This window comes from Neopelma chrysocephalum, unplaced genomic scaffold (genome assembly GCF_003984885.1).
Source record: "Neopelma chrysocephalum unplaced genomic scaffold, ASM398488v2 Primary Assembly neopelma1_44, whole genome shotgun sequence".
Classification (NCBI taxonomy): domain Eukaryota; kingdom Metazoa; phylum Chordata; class Aves; order Passeriformes; family Pipridae; genus Neopelma; species Neopelma chrysocephalum.
In genome coordinates this window covers 25,694,158-25,716,938 of record NW_020897703.1, presented here as the reverse complement: position 1 = coordinate 25,716,938, position 22,781 = coordinate 25,694,158, and the positions used below count along the sequence as shown (strand labels likewise).

Below are 22,781 nucleotides of genomic sequence, written 5' to 3'. Positions count from 1 at the left end.
CCATCTCAACTTTCATATTTAGTAGTATTGGGCACTGTTTGGTTTCCACGTGGGTTGGGATATCCTTACAGCTCTGGTTTTGTGTTCCTGTATTTGTTGTAACATTTTACACTATTCTGTGTTCCCCCCCTTTTCTATGCAGTAAGATAGCAACATTCCAGTTGTTTCTAAGTGCCTGAGCTTTTCTGCACGCTGAAACAAGCTGCTGTGCTTTAACCCCAGCCGGCAACTGCATAACATGCAGCCACTCACCCCCCAACCCTGGTGGGGCGGAGAATCGGAAAGGCAAGGTGAACCTTGTGCACTGAGATAAGAGCAGTTTAATAATTGAAATAAAATAAAATATACTAATACTAATAATTGTAATGGAAAGGGGGGAGGACAAAATAAAACCCAGGAGAAAAAAGTGATGCACACCACAGTTGCTTACCACCTTCTGACCAGCCTGTCGCTGAGTAGCAATCACCCCCCCCAGCTGACTCCCCCCAATTTCTATACTGAGCATGATGCTCTGTGGTGTGGAATATTGGCCACTTTGTGTCACCTGTCCTGGACATGCTCCTTCCTGGCTTCCTGTGCACCTGCTCGCTGGCAGAGCACAGGAAACTGAAAAGTCCATGACTTGGGGTAAACATTCCTCAGCAACAACTAAAACATCAGTGTGTTATCAGCATTTTTCTCATACTAAATCCACAACACAGCCCTGTACCAGCTACTAAGAAGAAAATTAACTCTCCCAGACCAGGACAGCTGTGAAGATCAAATCTCCCTGGCATCTTTTGGTCTCTCATTTCACTTTCTGTCTCATTAAGCTGTTTCACGGTGCCACACCCCTATCCAATTCAGGAAGGATATTGAGGTCCTGGAGCAGGTCCAGAGGAGGGCAAGTAGGCTGGTGAAGGGACTCAAGCACAAGTCCTATGAGGAGAGGCTGAGGGAGCTGGGGCTGTTCAGCCTGGAGAAGAGGAGGCTCAGGGGAGACCTCATCACTCTCTACAACTACCTGAAAGGAGGTTGTAGCCAGGTGGGGGTTGGTCTCTTTTCCCAGGCAACTATCAGCAAGACAAGAGGGCATGGTCTCAAGTTGTGCCAGGGGAGGTTTAGGTTAGATATTAGAAAGAATTTCTTTACAGAGAGGGTGATCAGACATTGGAATGGGCTGCCCGGGGAAGTAGTGGATTCTCCATCCCTGGAGATATTTAAAAAGAGACTGTGTGTGGCACTTAGTGCCATGGTCTAGTAACTGCAGCTGTAGTGGATCAAGGATTGGACTTGATGATCTCAGAGGTCTCTTCCAGCCCAGCTGATTCTATGATTCTGTGATTCTATGATTCAATAACTGACTGCCTCCCATTTTGTCTGTGGCAAAGTTTGCAGGCTGATTTGTGCAGCAGAGTCCTGTTGACTGTCACGGAAAGCTCCCAAGCCTTTATCCTATAACCAGCTGTATAGACCTTTACTTCCTAATCGTAGCTGTACAGTTTAGGAATAAATGTACTTGATTTGTAATCACAGTCAGGAATTGTGCCTGAGTTACAGCAAGGGAGGACAGCATGTAACTGGGCTTGTTGTGGACAGAACAGTGCATTAGGAAACAACAGATTAATCCGTTGCCCATTGAGAAACAAAGGCATTCCCATAGACTGCTCAGCAGTGTGTCTGATGATACCTTTTCTTAGCTGGCATCCACCCATATTGATCATATTTAATGACATTTGGTTATTTATCCATTTTCTTAATGAACTTTCCATGACGTTAGGGAGGAAAAATAATTTATCTGCTATTTTAGTGTTACATTACTAAAATACACAGCATGAAATAGCTGAGAACTGTAAGCTTTGAAAGGGAAAGTCCTGAGCACTCAGTTGAAAATGTCTCAGCTAGCCGTCACATTGGTCTGAGGAAAATACTCTTTCGTTGCAATCTTGCACAGTTGTAGAAGCTTCTCTGACAGAGAATCATGAAAACGGGTAATTTTACTTTGGGTTACGACTTGACTTGAAAGTTTAAGGCAGGGAGAGCGACTGTTACCCAGTGCGTGACCATTAGGTCCGGCGTTGAAAACACTGTACTTGTGATACCTGTGGAGGCATAACGGGCAGTGCAGCCCGGCAGCGCTCCGCGGGCCGTGAGAGACCGGTCCTGGCCCCCGGCCAGCCCCGGGACCGGGGGAGCCGCCTGTTCCCGCCACTGGGCGGAGCCCGGCGCGTCGGGTTTCCTCGATGAAGAAATGAAAGCGAAAGCGGCGGGGAGCGGAGCCGTCGGTGCGGCGATGGCGGGGCAGCGGCCGGGCGCCTTCCCGCTGCTGGTGCGCGGGGACTGGGGCTCCGCCGAGCCGCCGCCCGCCCTGAAAAAGAAGCTGCTCTGCTACTTCCAGAGCCAGAAGCGCTCGGGAGGCGGCGAGTGCGAGCTGCGAGCCGGGACCGACGCCGAGACCGGGACCGGGCACCTCCTCGTCTGCTTCGCCCGCCCCGAGGGTGAGCGGCCGGGCCGGGCGGGTCGGGGTGCTGATGGTGCTGCCCGCGGTTCGGAGGGGCGGGGAGCGCCGCATCCCCCATGACCGGTGCCTGTTGTGTTGGCAGTGAGGCAGCGGGTGCTGGACCGGCGAGTCCACGAGCTCGAGTGGGGGCCCGGCGGGCGGCTGTCGCTGCAGGTCACCGCGCTGCCCGCAGGCGGCGACTCCGCGCAGGTGAGACGGGCGCGGGGCCGGGCGGGCGGCGGGCGAGGGGCCGCCGGTGACCGCTCTCCTCTTGTTCCCTTGCAGGAGGAGGGACGGGCCGGCGGGGCCGAGGCGCCAGGTAGGGGCAGCGTGGGACGCGGCGCGGGACTGAAGCGCCTGGGGCTGGCGGGGCACTGGCCAGGGGAGCCCGGGCAGAGGAACGGGGATGGGAAGGGAGGCGGAGCGGGGATGGGGAGATCTGCATTCTGGTGCTTGGCTGGGCCGGGCGAACAGCGCTCTAGCGCTTTGATTCCCCTACCCTGCGCTCTCCCTCATTTCCCGCATCCCAAAACCGACGTATTTCCTAAACCGCAGCCCGCGAGCCAGCCCGCAGGCACCGCACAGACCCACTGCTCTGGCTAGAGGGGCTAATACACACACAGCTAATACACCAGCTAATCAATACCCACCCGACTAATGAATACACACAGAGCTAATACACACAAGGTTAATACACACACACAGCTCCTTGACCTATTTGTGCACAGGTGGGAACTGAGGGCGCAGGGTGGAGAAGCAGTTTGGGTGATATCACCTTATCTTTTGTTTTCTAATTTAGTTGCATTTCTTCCTGTTCTAAACTAGCAAGTAGATCTGTTGTGTAGAGTCAGAACACATCATAATAGAGGCTTTTCCAGAGATGCCAGTTTCCAGATGTGCTTCCCTCCCAAGGGGAGATGTCCTTGGCACTTCTCATGTTCAAGGCAGTTTTTGTGTGAGGACAGTGTGTAGTGCATGGGAGGACGTGTTCACGGTGGTTCACTCAGCATGACCGTGCACTAGTTTGATTTTTAACATTATGCCTGAGCCTTCTTGAGCTCAGAGTATTTCTGCAACCAATTCAACATACATTTTAAAAAGAGGAATCTATGGAAGTCTGGGATTCTGGCAGTGTCAAATGAAACTTACTTCAAGCTGTGTTAGGTCCTGGGTGTACACGAATGTGACCTTTTTCTTCTTGAAGTACCCAGTAACTGAGAAATCATTGTCATTTATCTCTAGTTAATGAACCCCAGGTGTCTCTTTCCACCTGCCAGAGTAAGGAGACTCCTGTGTGTACTCTGCAGGAGAAGGCAGGTAAGTGTGCCACTTATCCAGCGGTGACCAGTGTATTCTTGCTTCTTTGGTTTTCATGGACCTTCCTGCTGTGGTAGTGCCCTGGTCAGCCGTGTGGCTTGTGGTGTTTGTCTAATGTAGTGTAGGAATTGTGATCTCAGACTAAAAGAAATAAATGGGTTTTTTCCTTTGTGAGTCCCTTTAAAGTCCCCACTTCAGTGGCTGCCTCAGTCAGGTCAGTTCCTTTGGAAACAGCGGTAGATGCTGGCCTCTGTTCTGGCTAAGGCTGTCCCTTCCCAGACCTTCCCAGATGCTCCCAGCCCTCCTGGGGCAACCTGTGCCGGAATATCAGTATCTTTGTACCCCAGGTACACCTGAGCTACTGTGGCAGCTAGCGCATGTAGACCCCATGTACCCACAGCAGTGGCTGGAACTGTGAATGGAGAAAGTGCCCAGGCAGAAGAGCACTGGTTCCCCTCATTGTGTGTTTGTGCAGAAAATTTTGTAGCCTTTACTTCTGCTGTCCTTGCCTGGTGCTGAAGTGAAGCATTTTTTCCTCACCTGTTGTTATGGCAGCTCCCACTACTGATATGCTTAACTTGTTTGGAATTCTTACTCTGTTCTTTTCCCTGACCTTATGTGTGGTCTGAACAAGAAGTGGTGTGAAAGCTTGGAATATAAGAAGCTTGGTATTTTTCTTAACTTTTGCCTAAGGCATTGGAGTGTGATCTTTTTTCCAGAATCATGTGAGAAATTGGAAGAAGAAGAAGCGACCTCTAGGAAGTCTGTCATAGTAGTAACCACTGCCTCTGGGGAAGAAATAGAAGATGAGATTGTGGAAATGTACTTCGAAAATAAAAAGAAGTCTGGTGGGGGAATCATCGAGTCCTATGTCAAAGAGGATCAGCGAATTATCATCACCTTTGAGGATGAGCAAGGTATGCTTGCGTGTTATGGCTGTTATACTGCTAAAGTTCCCTTTTTAAAATAGGCCTTTGCTGGTGCTGGATCTCTTTGTGGGCATTGCTCCAAGCAGAAATGGTGTATTGTTTTTATTATTTAATATGGTCTGCTGTGGGAAAGGGAAGATCACATCTTTGGTTTTTTTCCTGTGCGACTAGATGCCCAGGAAGTTTTGCAAAGGAAGCATCACAAGGTGAAGAAAATTGATCTGTTCGTGAAACCGTGGCAAGGGGACACTCTGCAGGAGCCGTGCCAAGCGGAAAACTCTGAAGGATCCCTGCCTTCCACCTCAGTTGTGCTGGAGAATATGAAGGAGACAGTAAAAGATTGCATGGTTATTATGCTGGTCGAGAACGTCAGCGGCTTGTCAGAGGATGATGGTGACTTCAGTGTGGAAATGATCCCTGAGTTACGTGCTGCTGTAGTTACTTTTACTGCAAATACTGGTAAGAAGGAGTCGGAGTTGAAGCTCTTTCTTATTAGCTACTTGTTTGCATGTGTGTGTGTGAGTGAGACTAAGCAAGAAGTGAGTGTTTTCTGTCATATTTTTAAGGTTTGTTCTGATATTGTGTCCTTTTAAAGTCCTTTTAAAGGAGGACTTAACGCTACTAAAGTAATGCCATACCTTTTATCTGTAAGGTGTAGAGGCCAGTGAAAGTCAGATGAGAGCTAGCTCTGATTTGGATAGTAAACAGAACAAGTAGAACTAAAACCAAACTATAACTTAGAACAAGCAGTGAAGGATGTACTTGGTCTGAGAACAGTTTGATGACAAAGGTTGTCCTTGACAAAAGGTTTTACATGTGTGGTAAGTTCGTATGGATTACAAGAAAATTGGACAAGTATGTGGAGCAGAGGTTTTTAAGGTTATTAAGCAGACTGTGTCAGGCTGGAGAAGTGTACTGTCATAGACTGGAAGCTTGGAGAGAGTTGAGGAAGCAGCATCTTCTTACAACTTCTCTAGATGCCTGCTGTGGCCATTGCTGCGGATGGGATACTGGTACCCTGGGATGCTGAGGCAAGTCCAGCTGTCCTTACAGAGTGGCAGCACCAGTTATGTGAAGCATGGCACTAACACCACATGCATTGCCTGATGCTGTGGTACCAGTGAGTTGTTAAGCTAATATGTGGTTTTTAGTGTGTTCAATACCATACACTTTCTTTTCGATCTTATTAACGATTGATGACAAAGGCATCTTGCAGGTGATGGAGAGGTGTCTGCTCCTACTTCCCACAGTGAGGGACTGGGGAGACTTTCTGGTGGACTTATGGTTGATTTTATTATCAAATCCCATCCCAGGATTTGGGCAAAAGTAAGTGGTATGAAAAGACTGGATCCAGAAAGCTTATCAGCCAAATGTCATGGCTCTTGTTGCAGAGAGAGAACTGAATTAAACTGACAGTGGTGAACTGGCTTCAGGATTCTTTCAGTGCTGCTGTGCTGGAGTCCTTTTAGGGACAAGATGACTTTACATGTGCTTGATTCTGGGTGAGAAGGTGGGACAGGAAAGAAGAGAGAATTGAGTCTTACATATGGAAAAATTCTAAATTTGTAGAAGATAGAATGTGGTGAAAAGAAGTTATGTATCACTTTGAATCAACTTAGAGATAATACTGGTATTATTGGTAATATATAAAAATGAAGTTGCTGAGAAATCTTAGTTGTGAAGGGATTAGTATGTGGTTTAACTAAACCAAAGAATTTTTTAGCTTCTGAGAAGGTGTAGATTTTTCTGCCTTAGAAATCAGCAATTATTTGTCTCTTATGTTGTGGTCCAGTCCTAAATTTTTGGTGTAGCCTTTAGGAAATAAAAAACTTAACTGTTTTTCCCTGAAAGATGTAAAAGTGATTTGACTGTCCTTTAGTGTGATGATAAGAGGGGAGGAGTAGCCAAAAAGAAAATGTATTTATCATAAAACTGAGAGAATTTGAACTGTTGAGTCATGTCTGATTAGTTGTGTACAAAGCCATAGCCCAAAAATGAACCTGATCTTGTTTCCTTCTGGGGTTAAAGAGATCCAGTTCTAGTCAGCAGGAAAACTAGTGGCAAATTCTGGGTGCAGTCATTGTGGTCAACAATTATGATCAACCATGAGGGGAATACTGGGTGGCAGATACCGAATATGTGGAAAGAAGTAGCTTTGTGGGCACCTCTGAGTTGATTTTGTAATTCAGTGCTTTGATCAATGCACACAGTGATAGTCTGCTAACACCGAGATAGAAAAGCAAGCTCCAAGTTGGAACTTGTTTTTATTATTTTCTTCTCCTTTCTCTTCCTAGATACAGGGGAATTTGCTAAAAAGGTTAATCAAAACCACAGAGCAAAGCAACAAAACATTACTGCACGGTGCCTTGAGCTAACAAAGAGCATTAGGGCTGAAAATATACCACCCAACACATCCAGTGACTATATAACCATCTACTTTGAAAATAAGAGGAACGGAGGTGCACAAGTGATGGATGTTCAACAGCTGCCTGATGAAGATGCAGCTATCATTACATTCAGTGACCATAAAGGTAATGCAGAAATGCAAAGCCCTTATTTCTTTGAGAACTTCTTATTTAAGGATCAAAATGTGTATTTTCTAGAGAATTGTCTCCTTTGCCCTCATAAAACAGCAGATCTGGTGCTTTGTCAGCAGGTCTCTGCTACCTGTGCAAGCCTCAGTTTTGGGCCAGCTGGGCATGAGGCATAGAACTGTTTCCTTTTTCTGGACAGCTTATTTCACCCTGGCACTGATCCTTATAGAGTTCAGGTTGCAGTTTGAGTGCAGGGGACTTTCCCTCCAGCCTGCCACCTTCACCACCAGCTGTCCCATGGCAGTGTGTGCTGTCTGGGTCATCAGGGGATAATGTCTTGGGCAGCTTTTTTGGCTGGAGAGTAGGTGGTGTGGCTTGTCCAGTCAGTGACAGAAAGATGAGTGGAAGGTGAAGGACAAGAGGGAAGCTAGAGCCACTGCAGTGAAGGGGAGAGCTGAAGGGAAGTTGAAAGAAAGAGATGCTCTTTCTGTGGGAAAATGGAGGAGCTGAGGTTTGATACTGCTGAGTATAACCCAAACAACTGCTGAGCTGGGCACTTTAAGTACAGCATATAAGAGAAGTGGGGGCAGAGACTGTGCATACCTCCTCCCAGAAGTAGACTGTGTTGTGCTTGACCTTCTCTCTCCAACTTAGTTTCTGGCATTTAAAATAAATAATTCTTCAATAATTTGGAATTATTTCTATCTAGGGAGGGAAATGAATCTAAAAATGTTCTTAGAAATAACAAACATTATTATTTAGAAAACATAGTTTAAAAAAACCCAAACAACAAAAAGAACACAGAAACAAAACAGAAGATCTTAAATACTGACATTAATAGTCTGGGGTTTTGTTTGTTCGTTTTAGATGTAACAAATATCCTGGCAAAGAAACATACATTCAACAAAACGCCAATCTCTGTCTATCCTTACTACACCTCGCTGGGAACAGCTCTATATGGAAAGGAAGGGCCACAGATAAAGAAGCCAGATCCAATTACATTGCCTCTGGACCCCTATATCTGGAATTATTTGCAAAAAAATAGCAGCCTCATTGCGGCTATAAATTGTGAAATGGCAAAGTGTAATTGTGTGCCAGCGTGGCCTGAACCCCACTGTGCAGACCCAAAAGTTTCCTTGCATCCTTCAGCTGTTTTGTCTGAGCGGAAAAGATCAGTTTCTCAGTTGGTCAAGGCATGGAAGGAAAATGTTTCCGCAGCCTTTTCACAAAGCATATCAAAGTATGAAGCAATTCAATATCAAGTAAGCGCAGAGGTGTGGGAAGCCATTAGAAACAGCTTTCCCTGTGATGAAGTTCTGATGATCCCATGTATTTCCAAGGATTTACTTGTTCTAGTGGGAGAAAAAGAAGTTGTGAATAAGGTCAAACAAGAACTGAAGGTTCTGATTGAAAAGGCCATCAGAGAAATTGAAAGAGAAAAGCAAAGAACTGAACAAGTGGTGACAGTGAGTCCAGGGGAATATGGAATTTTACAGGTTTCTGGCCTGGAAGAAAAATTTCGTATGGAGTTCCCAGGTCTGAAAATAACTTACGATTATTTGCAGAAAATAATTAACCTATGTGGTGTGCCTGAGGAAGTTTATAAAGTAAAAGGGGAAATATTCGATACTATGCACAAAATGGTAAAGAAAACAGTTAATATCCACCCTTACATTTTCCAGTTTTTAGAGCATATTGATAATGAAACCCTATCACAGAGTCTGTTTATGTCAAAACAAATTAGCGCCTTTTATGAGCTTGGCACAGGAGCTGTCATCTTGAAAGGGAGTACTCCTGAAGATCTCCTAAAAGCAGAAGAAGAAATAAAGAAGGAACTGGACTACAAAAGCATTGCTTTGGAGGACGAGTCAGTCCTCCAGGAGGAGAAATGGCAGATGCTCACCAAGCAAAACTGCTCTAATGACGCTGTAACAGTCACTCAGGCAGGGAGTCAGGTCATCATTGCTGGTTGTTCTCAAGCAGTAGCAAAAGCCTTTGAGGAACTTTCCAGCTTTATAGATGAAAACACACAGGTACAAAGAGTCATCGGAGGAAAGCCCATGGCGGTCATAATGTTTTTTGAGAAAGAGAAGGTTGATGTTTGGGGTGGCTTACTGAGAAAAGGTGTGAAAGTTGACTTTAGCACACAGAAAAAGTGTAGAGTTATATCCTTGAGTGGATCGAGGCCAAAAGTGCTGGAAGGAGTCAACTTAGTTGAGCGAATTCTAGCTGGCCTGTACTATAAGCGTGTGGTAATTGGAGCACCAGGAGCCAAGTCATATTTCAAAGAGCACGAACGGGTTTTGGCCTCCCATGCAAAACAAGAGTTTAAATGTTTAGTCCGACTGGAAGAGCACTCAGAAGAGCACCTGGAAGAACAGCAAGAACATAGTAATGAAGGCAAGCCCTATATGCAAGTGACCATGGGTGACATTGTAATAGCAGTTTATAGAGCTGACTTATGCACTCATTCTGTTGATGTTGTGGTGAATGCATCTAATGAAGACCTAAAGCACATTGGTGGCCTTGCTGATGCACTGCTAAGAGCTGCTGGTCCAGCACTGCAAGAAGAGTGTGATGAACTGGTGAGGAAGAACGGGCATTTCCAGCCTGGGAACGCAGTTATCACGGGCGCTGGGAAACTCCCCTGCAAGAACGTCATTCATGCTGTTGGGCCCAGGTGGAGGAAGGAGGATCCAGAAAAGTGCGTGGACTTGTTGAGGAAGACAGTGAAGAAATGTCTAGAACTAGCTGAAACATACAATTGTTGTTCCATAGCTCTGCCTGCTATAAGTGGAGGGATTTTTGGCTTTCCACTGGAACTGTGTACATATTCAATTGTATCCTCTATCAAGGAGACCTTGGAAGGATCCATGGGGGACAGCAGCTTGAAGGAGGTTCATCTTGTGGATATTGTACAGGATAACATTCAGGCTTTCAGCAAGGCACTTAGAGAAGTGTTTCCAGATTCTTCACCTTCCTACAGGTCCCTGCATCAGACCAGTAAAATTCCTCAACCTAGGGAGCGCAGAATTTCTCAAAAAAGCAAGAACTTACCTTGCATAACAACTGAGGAAGGCCTCGATATTGTGCTGCAAACAGGAAGCATTGAAGATGCTACAGTAAGTGTTTTAAATTATCTGCCATTGAAATACCAAGTGGGGTTTTTTGTGTTTTTTTTGAAACACAAAACCAATAAATGACCAACCCTAGACCATTATCTGTAATTAGCAACACTGCCATGTTTGACATGTTGCTGAAATTGGCTATCACTGCTGATAACAAGAAATGCTGTTAGGTGACTGTCTGACATGGTAGATACAGATGGCTGTGCAGCATTGCATTTTATCATCTAGTCCAACCCCAGGTAGGGTCCTTTGGAGCATGTTACTCAGGATTGTGTCCAGACGGCTCCAGAGATCCCTGTGCACATGGTACGTTACAGTTTACCAGAAGCAACTGAGGTCAGCAGGAATTGGTTTGGGCTCCAAACCCTCCCGATCCTTCCTTGCTGGGCAGAAACCATCTTCAGGCAGCATTGACCTTTCCAGAAATCCTGATTATGAGAGTGTGGTACTAGTACAAAAGCAAAAGAGAGTGCTCAGTATTGGCCAACATGAGTACCTTGCTATGTGAGACTGGCTGATGCTTCCAGGTCCACTGTGCTCCTGCAACAGCAGAGACATTTACATCTGAGCCTGGGTCTATAGCCAGTCCTGTTTTCCTTGCATCTGTGGGATATTGGTCTGAGAAACTTTTATTTGCTCTGTCATTGGCATGAAACATGCAGTTACTATTGCATTTCCTGTGAAGAACCATCTTCACTAATTGATTTCCAGTTGCCTGCTGCATCAAAATTCTGTTAGCTGGCTGATAGCTGTTTTACTGAGATTGCCAATACTGGAAGCAACTCTGTTCAGAACTCTTTCCATAATGGACGGGAAGTCCTTTCAGGTGTGGATGCCTCCCACAGCTTGTGCATGCAGCTCTTCTAGTTGGACAGGACAGAATATATGTTAAAATGTGTACAGAGGTCCTTGCCAAGGAGCTGGATATAGGGCTTGACGAAATGTTCATAGGCCTTTGTATTTCTCTCATTTAGAAGTTACTTTTCTCACTTCTTTCTCCTTAAGTTTCCTCCAGTCTTGTTTGTCTTCAGGTTCTGCTTTTCCCATAGATCAGCCATGCATGGGAGTCCTGCCTACCTCAGTGAACATAGATTTTGGTCTGTGAGCCTCTCTTGGAGAACAAACTTGCATAAATGTTTTTCATGTGGAGGTAGAAAGAATAAACCAGGAATGCAGAATTTTAAGTGTCTCCCATCAAGCTGAAATGAATTTCATTGTTAACTCAACTTTTGTGTTTCTTTGGGTAGGCTCATGGTATTAGAATTGAGCATAACTTCTGTTTCATTCCAAACTTTGTTCACTCTGATTGCTGTCCCAAAAATTTACTTTGTAAGCCATCAGGTGGGCTGTTTTGATTAATCAATGCAAAATTTAAATTTAAATTTGATACATAAAAGGTACTTTTTGCTTGTGTGTTTTTCAGACATCAGTTGTTGTCATCAGTGTTGGCAAAGATCTCCAGCTTGATAAAGGGCCACTTGCTAAAGCTTTGCTAAGCAAGGCAGGGCCAATGCTTCAGACAGAGTTGAGAAAACAAGGCCTAGGAAGAGCTGAAGAGGGAGCTGTATTGAAAACAAATGGTTACAATCTAGACTGCAGTGTTGTGCTTCATGCTATTGTACCTGCGTGGTTCCAGAGAAAAACATCTTCACAGGTATAAGGTGTTTTATTGGCTGGAATTTGTCTGGGCTTTGTAGTGTGTTTAATGCCACTTTTCCTTTGAAATCAGGGACAGTGTCATAGAAGACAGGAGAGTTTGACCTGTTCTTTTTTAACTGCGGGGCTGATCTCTTGTTGATTGATGAATTCCTTGTGATGTATGCAATTAATTGTATTTTATTAGCAAGCTAAAAGGGAAAGTGCTATATTGCACATGCTGAAAAAAAAATACCTTTAGTAACTGAAAAAATGATTGTGCTTTACAGGTCTTTGGTGACATCATCACAAAATGTCTGGAAATTGCTGAAGAACTATCTTTAAAGTCAATTACTTTCCCAGCAATTGGGACAGGAAATTTAGGATTCCCAACCTTTATTGTTGCTGAATTATTGTTTGACAAGGTGTTTGAATTCAGTAGTAAAAATGGAGTAAATTCTCTTGAGGAAGTTCACTTTCTGTTGCATCCAAAAGACACAGCTCATATTCAGGTGAGTTACTCTGGTTTTCTTTCTCTATGATATCCTGGTTTATTTGATGATACTTGGCTGTCTGATGATCTTCAAAGAATCCACAGGGTGCTTGTTCTTACACTAAAGAAAAAGTTTGCTGATAGTCTCTCTTGTCTATACTGAAAGTTCTCATTTTGGTTCTGCTCGTCATGGTCACCTGCCTGTCCTGTACAGACCTGCTCCTTTCGTGTCCTTTTCTGTTTCCTGGCAGTAATACAGACAAAAATGTAATTATTCTTTATCTCATGAACTCACCTAATTCCTTAGTCAATAGGTCTTGACAGGTATATTGTAACTCCTGCATCAATGCCTCCACTCCTGAAAAAAAGGAGTGTTTTAGATGGAGTGCTAGTGTCTTTTTAGGAAAAATAATTGTGCTAGGTATGCTGTGCTGACAGACTTCTCCAGTAGAAACATCCCAGTATTCTGCATCCCCCTTTCTTTAGTATCACTTTAGCACAAATTTTCTATATACTTGCTCTAATTACTCATTTGACACTGAAAGAGAGCAGTCACACTGTGAATTAATGTCCAGATAAGTGTTTCTGCATCTGTTGGCTTCTGCTATTTTGTGAAGTAGCTAATACATTTTGAAAGACCAAACCTGAAGGCTACTGCATCAAAGCCTGAGCTGCTTATGTAGAGAGGGGTGGCATTACTTGGAAAAGCTAAGTGTAAACTAGCCCCTCAGTGTAAGGATGCCATCTCTTGCTCTATCCCTGTGGAATGGGGCTAGGCCTTTGAGTTACTTATTTGTGATTCTGCCTATTGTTCACGCTGAAAAGCCCTGCTCTCTGAGAACATGTGCCAGGCCTTGCCATCACATTATGGCAGATGGTATGAAGTAATTTGTGTTTAGCTCTTTCTTAATGTTTTTTAACTTGACTTTTCAAACTTTTATTTCTACTGTGTAAAGAACTTCTACAGGAGTTGATTGTAATTTCCTTCTCTAGGTATTTTTAGATGAACTTGAGAAGAGGTGTGGAAATACTGTAGGTGTTGAAATGCAGAAGCCTTCTCCAAATGAGGCTGGCCAAGGCACAGGTAAGCTTGTTTCACAGAAGCTACATGCCTAGTGGATTCTTTTATTCTTTAAAATATTTCAGGGAATGCATTCATAATGGATGTTTAGATATTTGTTCGGTGAGCATATAATTCCCAAACTCCAGGTGGCTGTATTTTCAGGTTGAGTTATGTCTGAAATAGTATTGGAGATGCTAAGAAAAAAATGTACCTATGTTTCCTTATCTGGATAGTGCCCCTACAAGTCGGGACAGCAGAAGCTATCATGTGCCAAGGGCACAAGCAGAGCTTTTTCTTTTGTTGCTGCAGCACTAGATTCGACTGTGAAGAGGTCAATGTCTTCCTATGTCCTGGGAAGGCAGATGAGTTCCTGGTTACATGTCTTAAAGTGGTCTCTTTGGAATACTCTTAAACCTTTTACATATTCAGATGAGTAGCAAAACCAAACTGAAATATCTTTGGTGTTATCCAGCTTAATGGAAATGCAGCCTGTAAAAAATCAGTTACATGTTGAAAACTTAAATAAAATTTTACAAATAACACATGGATAAAAAATTCCACCTGTCATGCAGTAGAGAAGCTGCCTGGAAACTCTGTGAGACAGAGGAGCAAAAGAGTAAGACTTGGAAAGTTTGCTGCTGTCTTACGTAGGGGTTTTACAAAGGCTTACACGGTGAAATGTCACTAAGTAGTGTCCTGTATTCCAGGTGTGCAGCAAAACACATTTTCCCTGCCATCCTGTCATGAGTAGAAATGATGGGAATAGTGCAGGTTGAGCAAAGACTCCTGTGAGAAGGGGTGGTTTTCAGTTAGCATGGCAGGCAATCCTCTCCACAGGCTGAGTCTGTAGCCAAACTGTGGTGTCTATAGGTGTTGTACCCATGAACAGGTCCCTTATCTTTTACATCATCACTCCCTTCTGCTCAGGGTCTGTATTTCTTTTCCTGCAGCTTTTTCTACTACCTCTTCAACCTCAGCACATAATTTACGTGAAATGACAATTGGCTCCATCGTGTTCCAGGTAGAAGAAGGTGATATTACCAAGGAAAAGGGAGATGTCATTGTAAACATAACAAACCAAACCTTCAACCTCCAAACAGGTATTTTAGTTGATATTGTGTGTGAAAACAGTACATGTGCTTGGAAGGGCTGGGAAAGGAGACAAGGAAGTATTTTCTTCAATGCTTCATACCCTTTTATTTTTTTTCACAGTGTGGTTTCTGTTTTGCTTCTTAGGGTACAAAGGTTCAATTAAGTACTGTCTGAAACTTTATTTTCTTGGTAATCTATGTTACAGGATGGCATGTTTAAGACTCTCTTGCAGAAAAGGAAACTAATAATTTTTTTTTTAATATAGAATCTATTTATAGAATACCTCTCAAACTAAAGGAGAAGACAAACCTCAGTGAGTCTTGACCTTGGGGAAACTTGTTGGGTACTTTAGACATCACTTTGTTGAAAAGTGACAGTCTAAAATTTTGGCAACAGTGCTTTTCAATGAAAACATTTACTGTTACTGGCATTGAGATATTTTTAGATATTATGTGGATGCAGTTCTGCCTCAGAAGGGACTTTAACAGCATTAACAGTAGTAACAGTGGATTCATGTACCTCTTCTCATTTAAGGTGTCTCAAGAGCAATTCTGAATGGTGCTGGAAAAGCAGTTGAAGTTGAATGTTGTCTACTAGGTATGGTACAACATTTCTGATCCTTCTGAAGGTGTTAATGCACGGCAGGGAATCTGCTGGAATAATTTATCAGTGTTGCCTACTGTACTTCCATCTGTATTATGCACTGTGTTACAGCAGCTATTTTTTAAATCAGTTAATGTAATATTTGTAAAACATCTAGTGAAGGAAGGAAAAGAAAAATCTTCAAGAGGAGATGCCTTCTGAACACATGTAAAGATCTAAATCTGTTAGTTATTACATCCTCTTATTCCAATTAAGCTTTCCATGATAAAAACAAAGAGTCTACATTGAACACAGCCGTGAGCAAGCAAGATGTTGTCAGAAATGTTAATAGACAAGCCATAAGTTACTGGAAACAACTGTCTACCTGCAACTCCTTTCGTTATTTCTGAGTAAGAAAATGTTTGCTTTGGCATAACTAGTAATCCACTACCACATCCTCTGTGTGACTACTTTTCAGTAGTGTGAAGCTGGGTTCCTGCCTCAGAAGAGGCATTTATTTGTAGACCAAATCGAGCTGGTGAACAGCAGCTATAATGAAAGGGAAGTAAGGATGGACAAGTATGTGGTTTAAAACCCCACAAAATAAAGGAAGTGGGAAAGATGAAGGTGTGGAGGTCAGCTTGGAAGACTAACCAAAGGAAAAGAATTATGTGGAGGCAATCAGGGGTAAACAAAGCTCTCTTGCACAGGCCAAGAGGGTAATTTGGGGGCTAGGCAGCCTAGGGGTGGATGTCATGCTGTTTGTGATAACAGAGTGCCTGTCTGCATAAAGTTCTCCAAGTCTGCAGAGCAAACTGGATAAATAAAGGCACACACAAAATTTATTTATCAAAAGAGGCACATATTTTACAAACATAAATTGAATCCTTGTGCCTTGAAAGTGAAAATAGAGAGAGGGAGTTGCTTACTCTATGGACAGAGACACGAAGCTTATCCTGGGGCATATTTGTCACCATTTCTTATTTCTTAATGAGGACTAGTACACATCTATATTGCGGATAATTGTTGATTATGTTCTACTACTTATTTCAGCCCAGAAACCTCACAAGAGCTATATCATCACCCAAGGAGGAAACCTGCCATGCAAAAAAATAATCCATTTTGTTGCCCAAGATGATATCAAGTTTCTAGTTTTCCAGGTGCTCCAGGAGTGTGAATTACAGGGGTGCACCTCTGTCGCCTTCCCAGCAATTGGAACAGGTCTGTGTCTCCCTTTTTTTGAAATGGGTTCAGTGCATATGATTCTGCTGATCTCAGGGCTCAAACAATGAGTTTGATTTATCTGGAGGGGTTATTATTTGGTGAAAATATATCCGGAAACTTCAATCTTCAAAACTGTTATTAGAGGTTTATGAAGAGCTAGAAAGCTTCACTCCTTGGAGACATTTAGTACATAAAGAGTATGAGTATTCTAGAACCAACACTTCCTTGCTAACAGGGATTCAAAGGTATGTCTGTGCTTCCTGGGGAACCTGCAGCCTGATATGTGTGCAGCTCAGGGAGAACAGCCAGGGAGCTACTTCTCCGTTGCTGAAATCAGTAGATGCAACTCTGCCTGGCAGCCACACAAGCAGGGTTGATGCAGGTGGAACATGAGCCAGACAAAAACGCTGGATTGTCCCTTTTTCTCCTCTTGTTATTTTCAGTTAGTTCGGTAGAAATCCATAGCATCAGAGAATCCAGAACTGTGCCCCATGCATGGGGTAACCCCTTGCATGAATAAAACTAGACCTGCATTTTGAGCAAGGAGTTGGTTACTGGGCCACTGAGCATCAGGCCCATGGCCTATTAGGTACCCAAGCTGTACAATCTACATCATAACCTAAATGGTTGCCATGCCAACAAAAGGAAACTTCCATTTTTCCTTTGCTGGAAAGGTGGTCTCAAACTTTTTTCTTATGATAAATAGAAACCTTTCCTAATTGCCTGCCTGACATTATTCTTGACCTGTTTATGATCCAAGTGATTGTGGGTATGTTCATAGCTGTTCTTGTAAAGATGTTTTAATAATTTGCAAATTATTAGCAGTTCTTAAAAGCAAAATATCTCTAACTTTTTTCAGGAGAGGCAGGCCGCAATCCTGCTGAGGTAGCTGACAAGATGATAGATGCAGTAACTGACTTTGCAAGAAGGAACTCTGCTGCAACTGTGAAAACTGTTAAAGTTGTCATCTTTCAGCCACATCTGCTGAGTGTGTTCCATACAAGCATGCAGAAAAGAGAAAAGCCTGCTAAAACACCAGTCAAATCATTTATTTCCAAGATAAAATGTAAGTACATATCACTTTAGTGCAGGTTATAGACCAATCTGTTTAGCAGCAGGTAGTAATGATTCATATTAATTACAATATTTATGTATTTCAATGTAGCATTCCGGAGCCCTGAGAAACGTTCCCCAAAGGAAAAAAACACAGGAGTTATGGAAAAGAAAATCGACCTGGCTGTTGTGCAAATTTGCGGTGAAATTAAAAAGGAAGTGGAAGAAACTGAAAACTGGCTGAGAAGTGCAATTTCAAAGGAACAGCTTCAGACAGAAATTGCAGATGACTCCATCTCTCATTTCAGTGAAGAAGAGAGAGAGGAACTGCGTCACCTACAAAAGAAATTAAAAATTTCTCTTTGTTTGAATGGTACCTCTATTGGAATTTCAGGTTTTGGGAAAGATGTCTGGATTGCTCATTCAGCTATTCAGAAAATGATCCTCAAGGTAAAAGCTACTAAACAGGAAGAGGTCCAAGCAAGACTTTTACAAAATTTAATTGAATGGCAATATTTTGAAGAGGATTCCTATGTGCCCTTTGATAGTCTTACAAATATGCAGTTGGAAAATGCTTACAGGGGAAAGCAGAAAAGTATTTCAGTCACCATTGGTGAGAAAAAATACACAGTGGATATGAAACTTAAATATGCTGTGGATGACCAAGGAAAGCAAACATCCATTAGACGTGTTGATAAATCTGAAGGTAAGTAAAAGCATCTTGACAAACTGAGGTTCCATGTGAAAACCAGGTTGCATCCAGCCTAGTAAGAGAAGGAATGGTAAGAATATTCAAAGTATTGTTAGGAGCTTTGCGCAGTTGCTTTTCTGGAGAATGTAGAAAGGAACTGAATTGGGAATTAAAAATAAAAGAACCCTGCAGTTTATTTAAAATATTTTGAAAAGTAGGTAATGCGTTCTGAGGTTCTTAACAAGCTTTCTAGCAATAATTAGGTGTTTGTAGCAGCTGTCATTCTAGCTCTCAGCTCACTTCTGTTTTTCAGATGTGTCTTTTCTATTTACTGCTGGTACTGATAAGGAGCTACCTCTTTCTGACTCATCCATAAGCAAGATGTATGGGCTTTTAGAAGGATTTGTAGCAGGGCATATTGAATTTTAAGCAGGGGATTTGTGTAAATATGATTGATCATGTTTCTTCTGCAGATCAAGAGTCAACAGTGCTCCCTGCAACGTGGGACAATATGGAAAATGAGCGACTCAAAATAGTGGAACTAAGACCAGAAACAAGAGAGTACAGAGATGTGCAGGAAAGGTTTCTGCAGACCTGTCAGTCATTCAGAATTGAAAAGGTATGTCATCATTTCTGAGCATAAATACTTTGATGGTAAGTGATAAAAGATACTAACAACAATGGAAAAAGTAATTCCACTTGGATTTCTGGAGTTGGACAAGTTTTTTTGGCTGTCACTAACTTCAACCAGCATCAGTTTAATGGGGTATTTGAAGCAGCTCTTAAGCAGTTGCTTCTTCAGCGCCAAGGGAGAGTGCTCTTGGAATGCTTTTTGCTGTAACAGAGCACAGCATTTGCCCACGTAAGCTGTGTGTTCTGTGCAGGCAGGGGGGTCATCTCTGGCCCAGAAAACTGCAAAACGCTCCTGTATTGTTTCCCATGGAGTGTTTCTGTCGTGTTCTGGCCTGGGTTCTGCTGTCTGCATGCCAGAGTTTGGAAGGATTTGACTAACTTGTTTCATCATTTGGTATAAAAGCATTGGAGTTGGGAGGGGAATCTTGGAAGCAGATCGAACTGTCTATGCGCAAATTTTTTTCGTGACAGGAACCCACCCTCTTTCTTTCTGTCTTTCTTGCTTTAAAACTTTGCAGATTGAAAGGGTGCAGAACCCATATTTTTGGAAGGCCTACCAAATAAAAAAGCGTGAAATGGATAAAAAAAATGGCAACACAAATAATGAGAGGCTTCTGTTTCATGGGACAAGTAAAGAGTCATTAACCTTAATTAACAACCGTGGATTTGACCGGAGCTATGCTGGAATACACGGTAAAGTGACTATCTAAGCAACCCTTGTTTTCCTGAAAGAGGCTAGGACTGATTTACCATGCCATCTGAATAGTCCTGCCTTGCAAAATCATTTGTTTTGTTATATCTCTGTATTGTAAATCAAAAGCAAATTCACTGGCTCTGAAGGTGGCAGATAAGGGATTGCTTCTACTGAAACACTCACAAACATTTGTTTTTCTGACTACAGCTGCAAACTTCGGAAATGGAACGTACTTTGCTGTTAATGCCAACTATTCTGCCCACGACAACTACTCTAAACCAGATATAAATGGGAAGAAGTACATGTACTTGGCTCGAGTCCTCGTTGGAGAATATTCTCAGGGCAGAAAAGGAGCGATCACTCCAGAACCAAAAAATGCTAGTAACTCTATAGATCTGTTTGATAGTTCGACTGATAATGTGAGCCGGCCATCCATGTTTGTAATTTTTAATGACATTCAAGCTTACCCAGAATACCTTATTACTTTCACTAGATAAGTTGTTTTGATTGCAGCCACGATTGCAGGTCTTTCAGCCTTTGTATAGGATGGAAACACCTATAACAAAACACACAATGAAAACAATAATTAGTTGCATCAAATTAATTTCTGTTTCCATTTAAGCAATCTAGCGATTTCTGATACCCCTGAAGTAGACTTCTTGTTTACACTTGGAGCAGCTGAGCATGTTTAACACTTGAGCATAACTTTGTACTGAAAACTTCTGCTAGATTACATATCAAGTCTTTGTACTGTATCACCTTTTCCATGCAGCCTTAGGGCCTTCCTAATTGCTGATGAGGAGTGGAAAGAGATAGTGCAGCCACGAACTGTTCAGTGTTGCATTTCTGATGCCTTCTTACACTCATAAGTGACAATCTCATTGTGGATTATGACACAGTGGTTTTCAATAAATAAACTAGTAATAGTTAATGGCTTATGTTTGTCTAGACCTGTCAGAACTTTTAGCATTGATTTTCAACCACTGAACTTCAATGAACTTGATGTTACAGATATGGATTGACTTGGTTTTAATGCCATAAACCTGTTGCTTTGCAGTGCCTCCAACTACTGAAAACTCTTAGCTCCTCTGAATGAATTGGCTTTGACTTATTTGGTTAGATGATTAAGAAAAAAATCTTCCAATACCTTCTTTACGTAATTGGTTGGGTTGCTGTTAAAGTTCTACTGTGGGTTGGTGTTGGTGTGTCCATGTGACCAATAACTATTGCAGAGGAACTATGGCCAAGGAACACCTTTTCTGGGAACGTGGTGTGAGGTACTTGAACCTGCAGTTCAAGTATCTCAGTAGAGCCATAAACATCAGGCTGTTCATTCTCACCCATCCCATTGTGACAGTGCTGGAACAACTCCCTTTGGGCCTCATTGCTTCTCATTATGTCAGTTTTCTAACCACTGAAAAATGCTGACTGTTGAAATCAAGTGTCTTGAAATCAATTTCACCTGGAGCTTGAAATCAAGATATGGATATGGGGGCCAAAAGTCTTAAGTTTTATTTTTACAATGAATAAACTTATTAAACCTCTGTAACAAATACCCATGGTCCATGGTTCATCAGTGTGCCAGGAGCCAGAGGAGATGACTCCAGGTGCTTCATTGCAGCTGGTGGGTCACTGGTACCAGTCTTTCCATTCCCTCCAGAAGACAGTACTGCATCAGTTCTCAGTTTCCCATTGCCACAAGAAGCTGCAGAGGACACCAAGGTGTTTTTTCACCAGTGCTTGCATTACAGGTGCCATGGGCATCCAGCACGGAACAGAAACCTGCAGCACTGGGCTCTGTGCAGGCGATGAGTGACAGATGCTACTTCTCCAGTTTATTCTAATCAAAAGGCAAAGGTGGGGGGCAGGGGCATACAAAGGGACCTAGAATCATAGAATATCCTGAGTTGGAAGGGATCCACAAGGATCATCAAGTGGAACTCCTGGCCTTGCACAGGAGAGCCCTGAGAGCATTGTGCAAATGCTTCTTGAACTCTGGCAGGCTTGAGGCTGTGACCACTTCCCTGGTCACGGGAAAGCCTGTTCCAGTGCCCACCCACCCACTGGATGAAGAACCTTTTCCTAATATCCAACCTAACCCTCCCCAGGTACAGCTTCAACCTGACACTGCTTGTTCCACCCTGACCTTGTTCCTCCAGCAGTGATGTTGCAGAATTTGGGATATGTAAAAGTTTTCTTAAGAAACCATCTTCTCTGAGGTTTAATCTTTGTATACTTTCAAGCTTAATCAACAATAAAGGAGATTTAATCCATGAAACAGATAGCAGCTAGCATGCAAGCTCTAATTGTCCAGGTGTTAGACAAAGTACTTGCTGGTAGAATTGCCTTGTTAAGGTTTAGGGCTTGACATGTCTCAATGATCTCAGACCTAGGATGAGGTTACCAAAGCTCCAGGAGAAGGACGTACCACTGACAGTGGACACGAAGAATGCCACAAGGATATTTGGCAGGATGCTCAAGATAAGGAAGAAACTATTAAAGATAAATCAGCAACTGTGCTGAATCAGCTTGACTGGGGTAATATTTTGAAAACAATTCCCGTGTGCCCTCTGACAGCCTCACAAACATGCAGTTGGAAAATGCTTACAAGGGAAAGCAGAAAAGTATTTCAGTCACCACTGGTGAGAAAAAATACACAGTGGATATGAAACTTAAATATGCTGTGGATGACCAAGGAAAGCAAACATCCATTAGACATGCTGATAAATCTGAAGGTAAGTAAAAGCATCTTGACAAACTGACCTTTGGATATTTGGCAGGATCCCCAAGATAAAGAAGAAACTATTAAAGATAACTCAGCAACTGTGCTGAATCAGCTTTAACTTGGGTAATGGTAATTCCAACAAAGGGAGATCATGACCACCAACTCACTAGGCCCACCGAGTGAAGAAACCCACCGACCCAAAAGAAGAGAAAGACTGAGAGCATGTGGATTACTTGGCATGAGAAGCAAGACAATCGTTAACCAGTAGAAGAGAGGAGACTAATTAATAAGAGAACTAAGTCACTTGTAGCCAAGGAACATTACTGCCTTTGTTTGCTAAAATATATGAACAGTGAAAGAAACCGCTTTAGTAGTCTCTGTGCTGGCTTTGTGGATTTGCCACCCAGCGCCTCTTTCTGCACAGAACTGTAAATAAATGAAATGCTCGAATGCATGTGTGGATTGGCCTCTTGCACAGCGGGTGAAAGAACCTCTTTTGGGACAACAGC

General features: G+C 42.9%; 2 protein-coding genes across 5 annotated transcripts in view; one reads left to right on the top strand and one right to left on the bottom strand.

Moving 5' to 3' along the window:
- Nucleotides 1–22,781, bottom strand: part of PARP9 (poly(ADP-ribose) polymerase family member 9) — a 64,889-nt gene that overhangs the window by 21,987 nt on the left and 20,121 nt on the right. For all 4 annotated transcript variants that reach the window (XM_027679047.1, XM_027679045.1, XM_027679046.1 and 1 more), the window contains one exon: nt 20,015–20,103. The gene's annotated coding sequence lies outside the window, so the exon portion shown is untranslated. The remainder of the gene's footprint in view (nt 1–20,014; nt 20,104–22,781) is intronic.
- LOC113965512 (poly [ADP-ribose] polymerase 14-like) lies at nt 2,263–20,478 on the top strand. The gene is made up of 19 exons (XM_027679040.1): nt 2,263–2,477; nt 2,583–2,689; nt 2,765–2,798; nt 3,722–3,796; nt 4,516–4,713; nt 4,897–5,184; nt 7,020–7,256; nt 8,127–10,381; nt 11,811–12,041; nt 12,313–12,534; nt 13,509–13,599; nt 14,529–14,678; nt 15,205–15,267; nt 16,306–16,473; nt 17,336–17,542; nt 17,642–18,235; nt 18,694–18,839; nt 19,372–19,546; nt 19,755–20,478. The coding sequence occupies exons 1-19, from the start codon at nt 2,273–2,275 to the stop codon at nt 20,042–20,044; spliced, it is 5,736 nt and encodes a 1,911-aa protein (XP_027534841.1). The 5' UTR covers nt 2,263–2,272; the 3' UTR covers nt 20,045–20,478.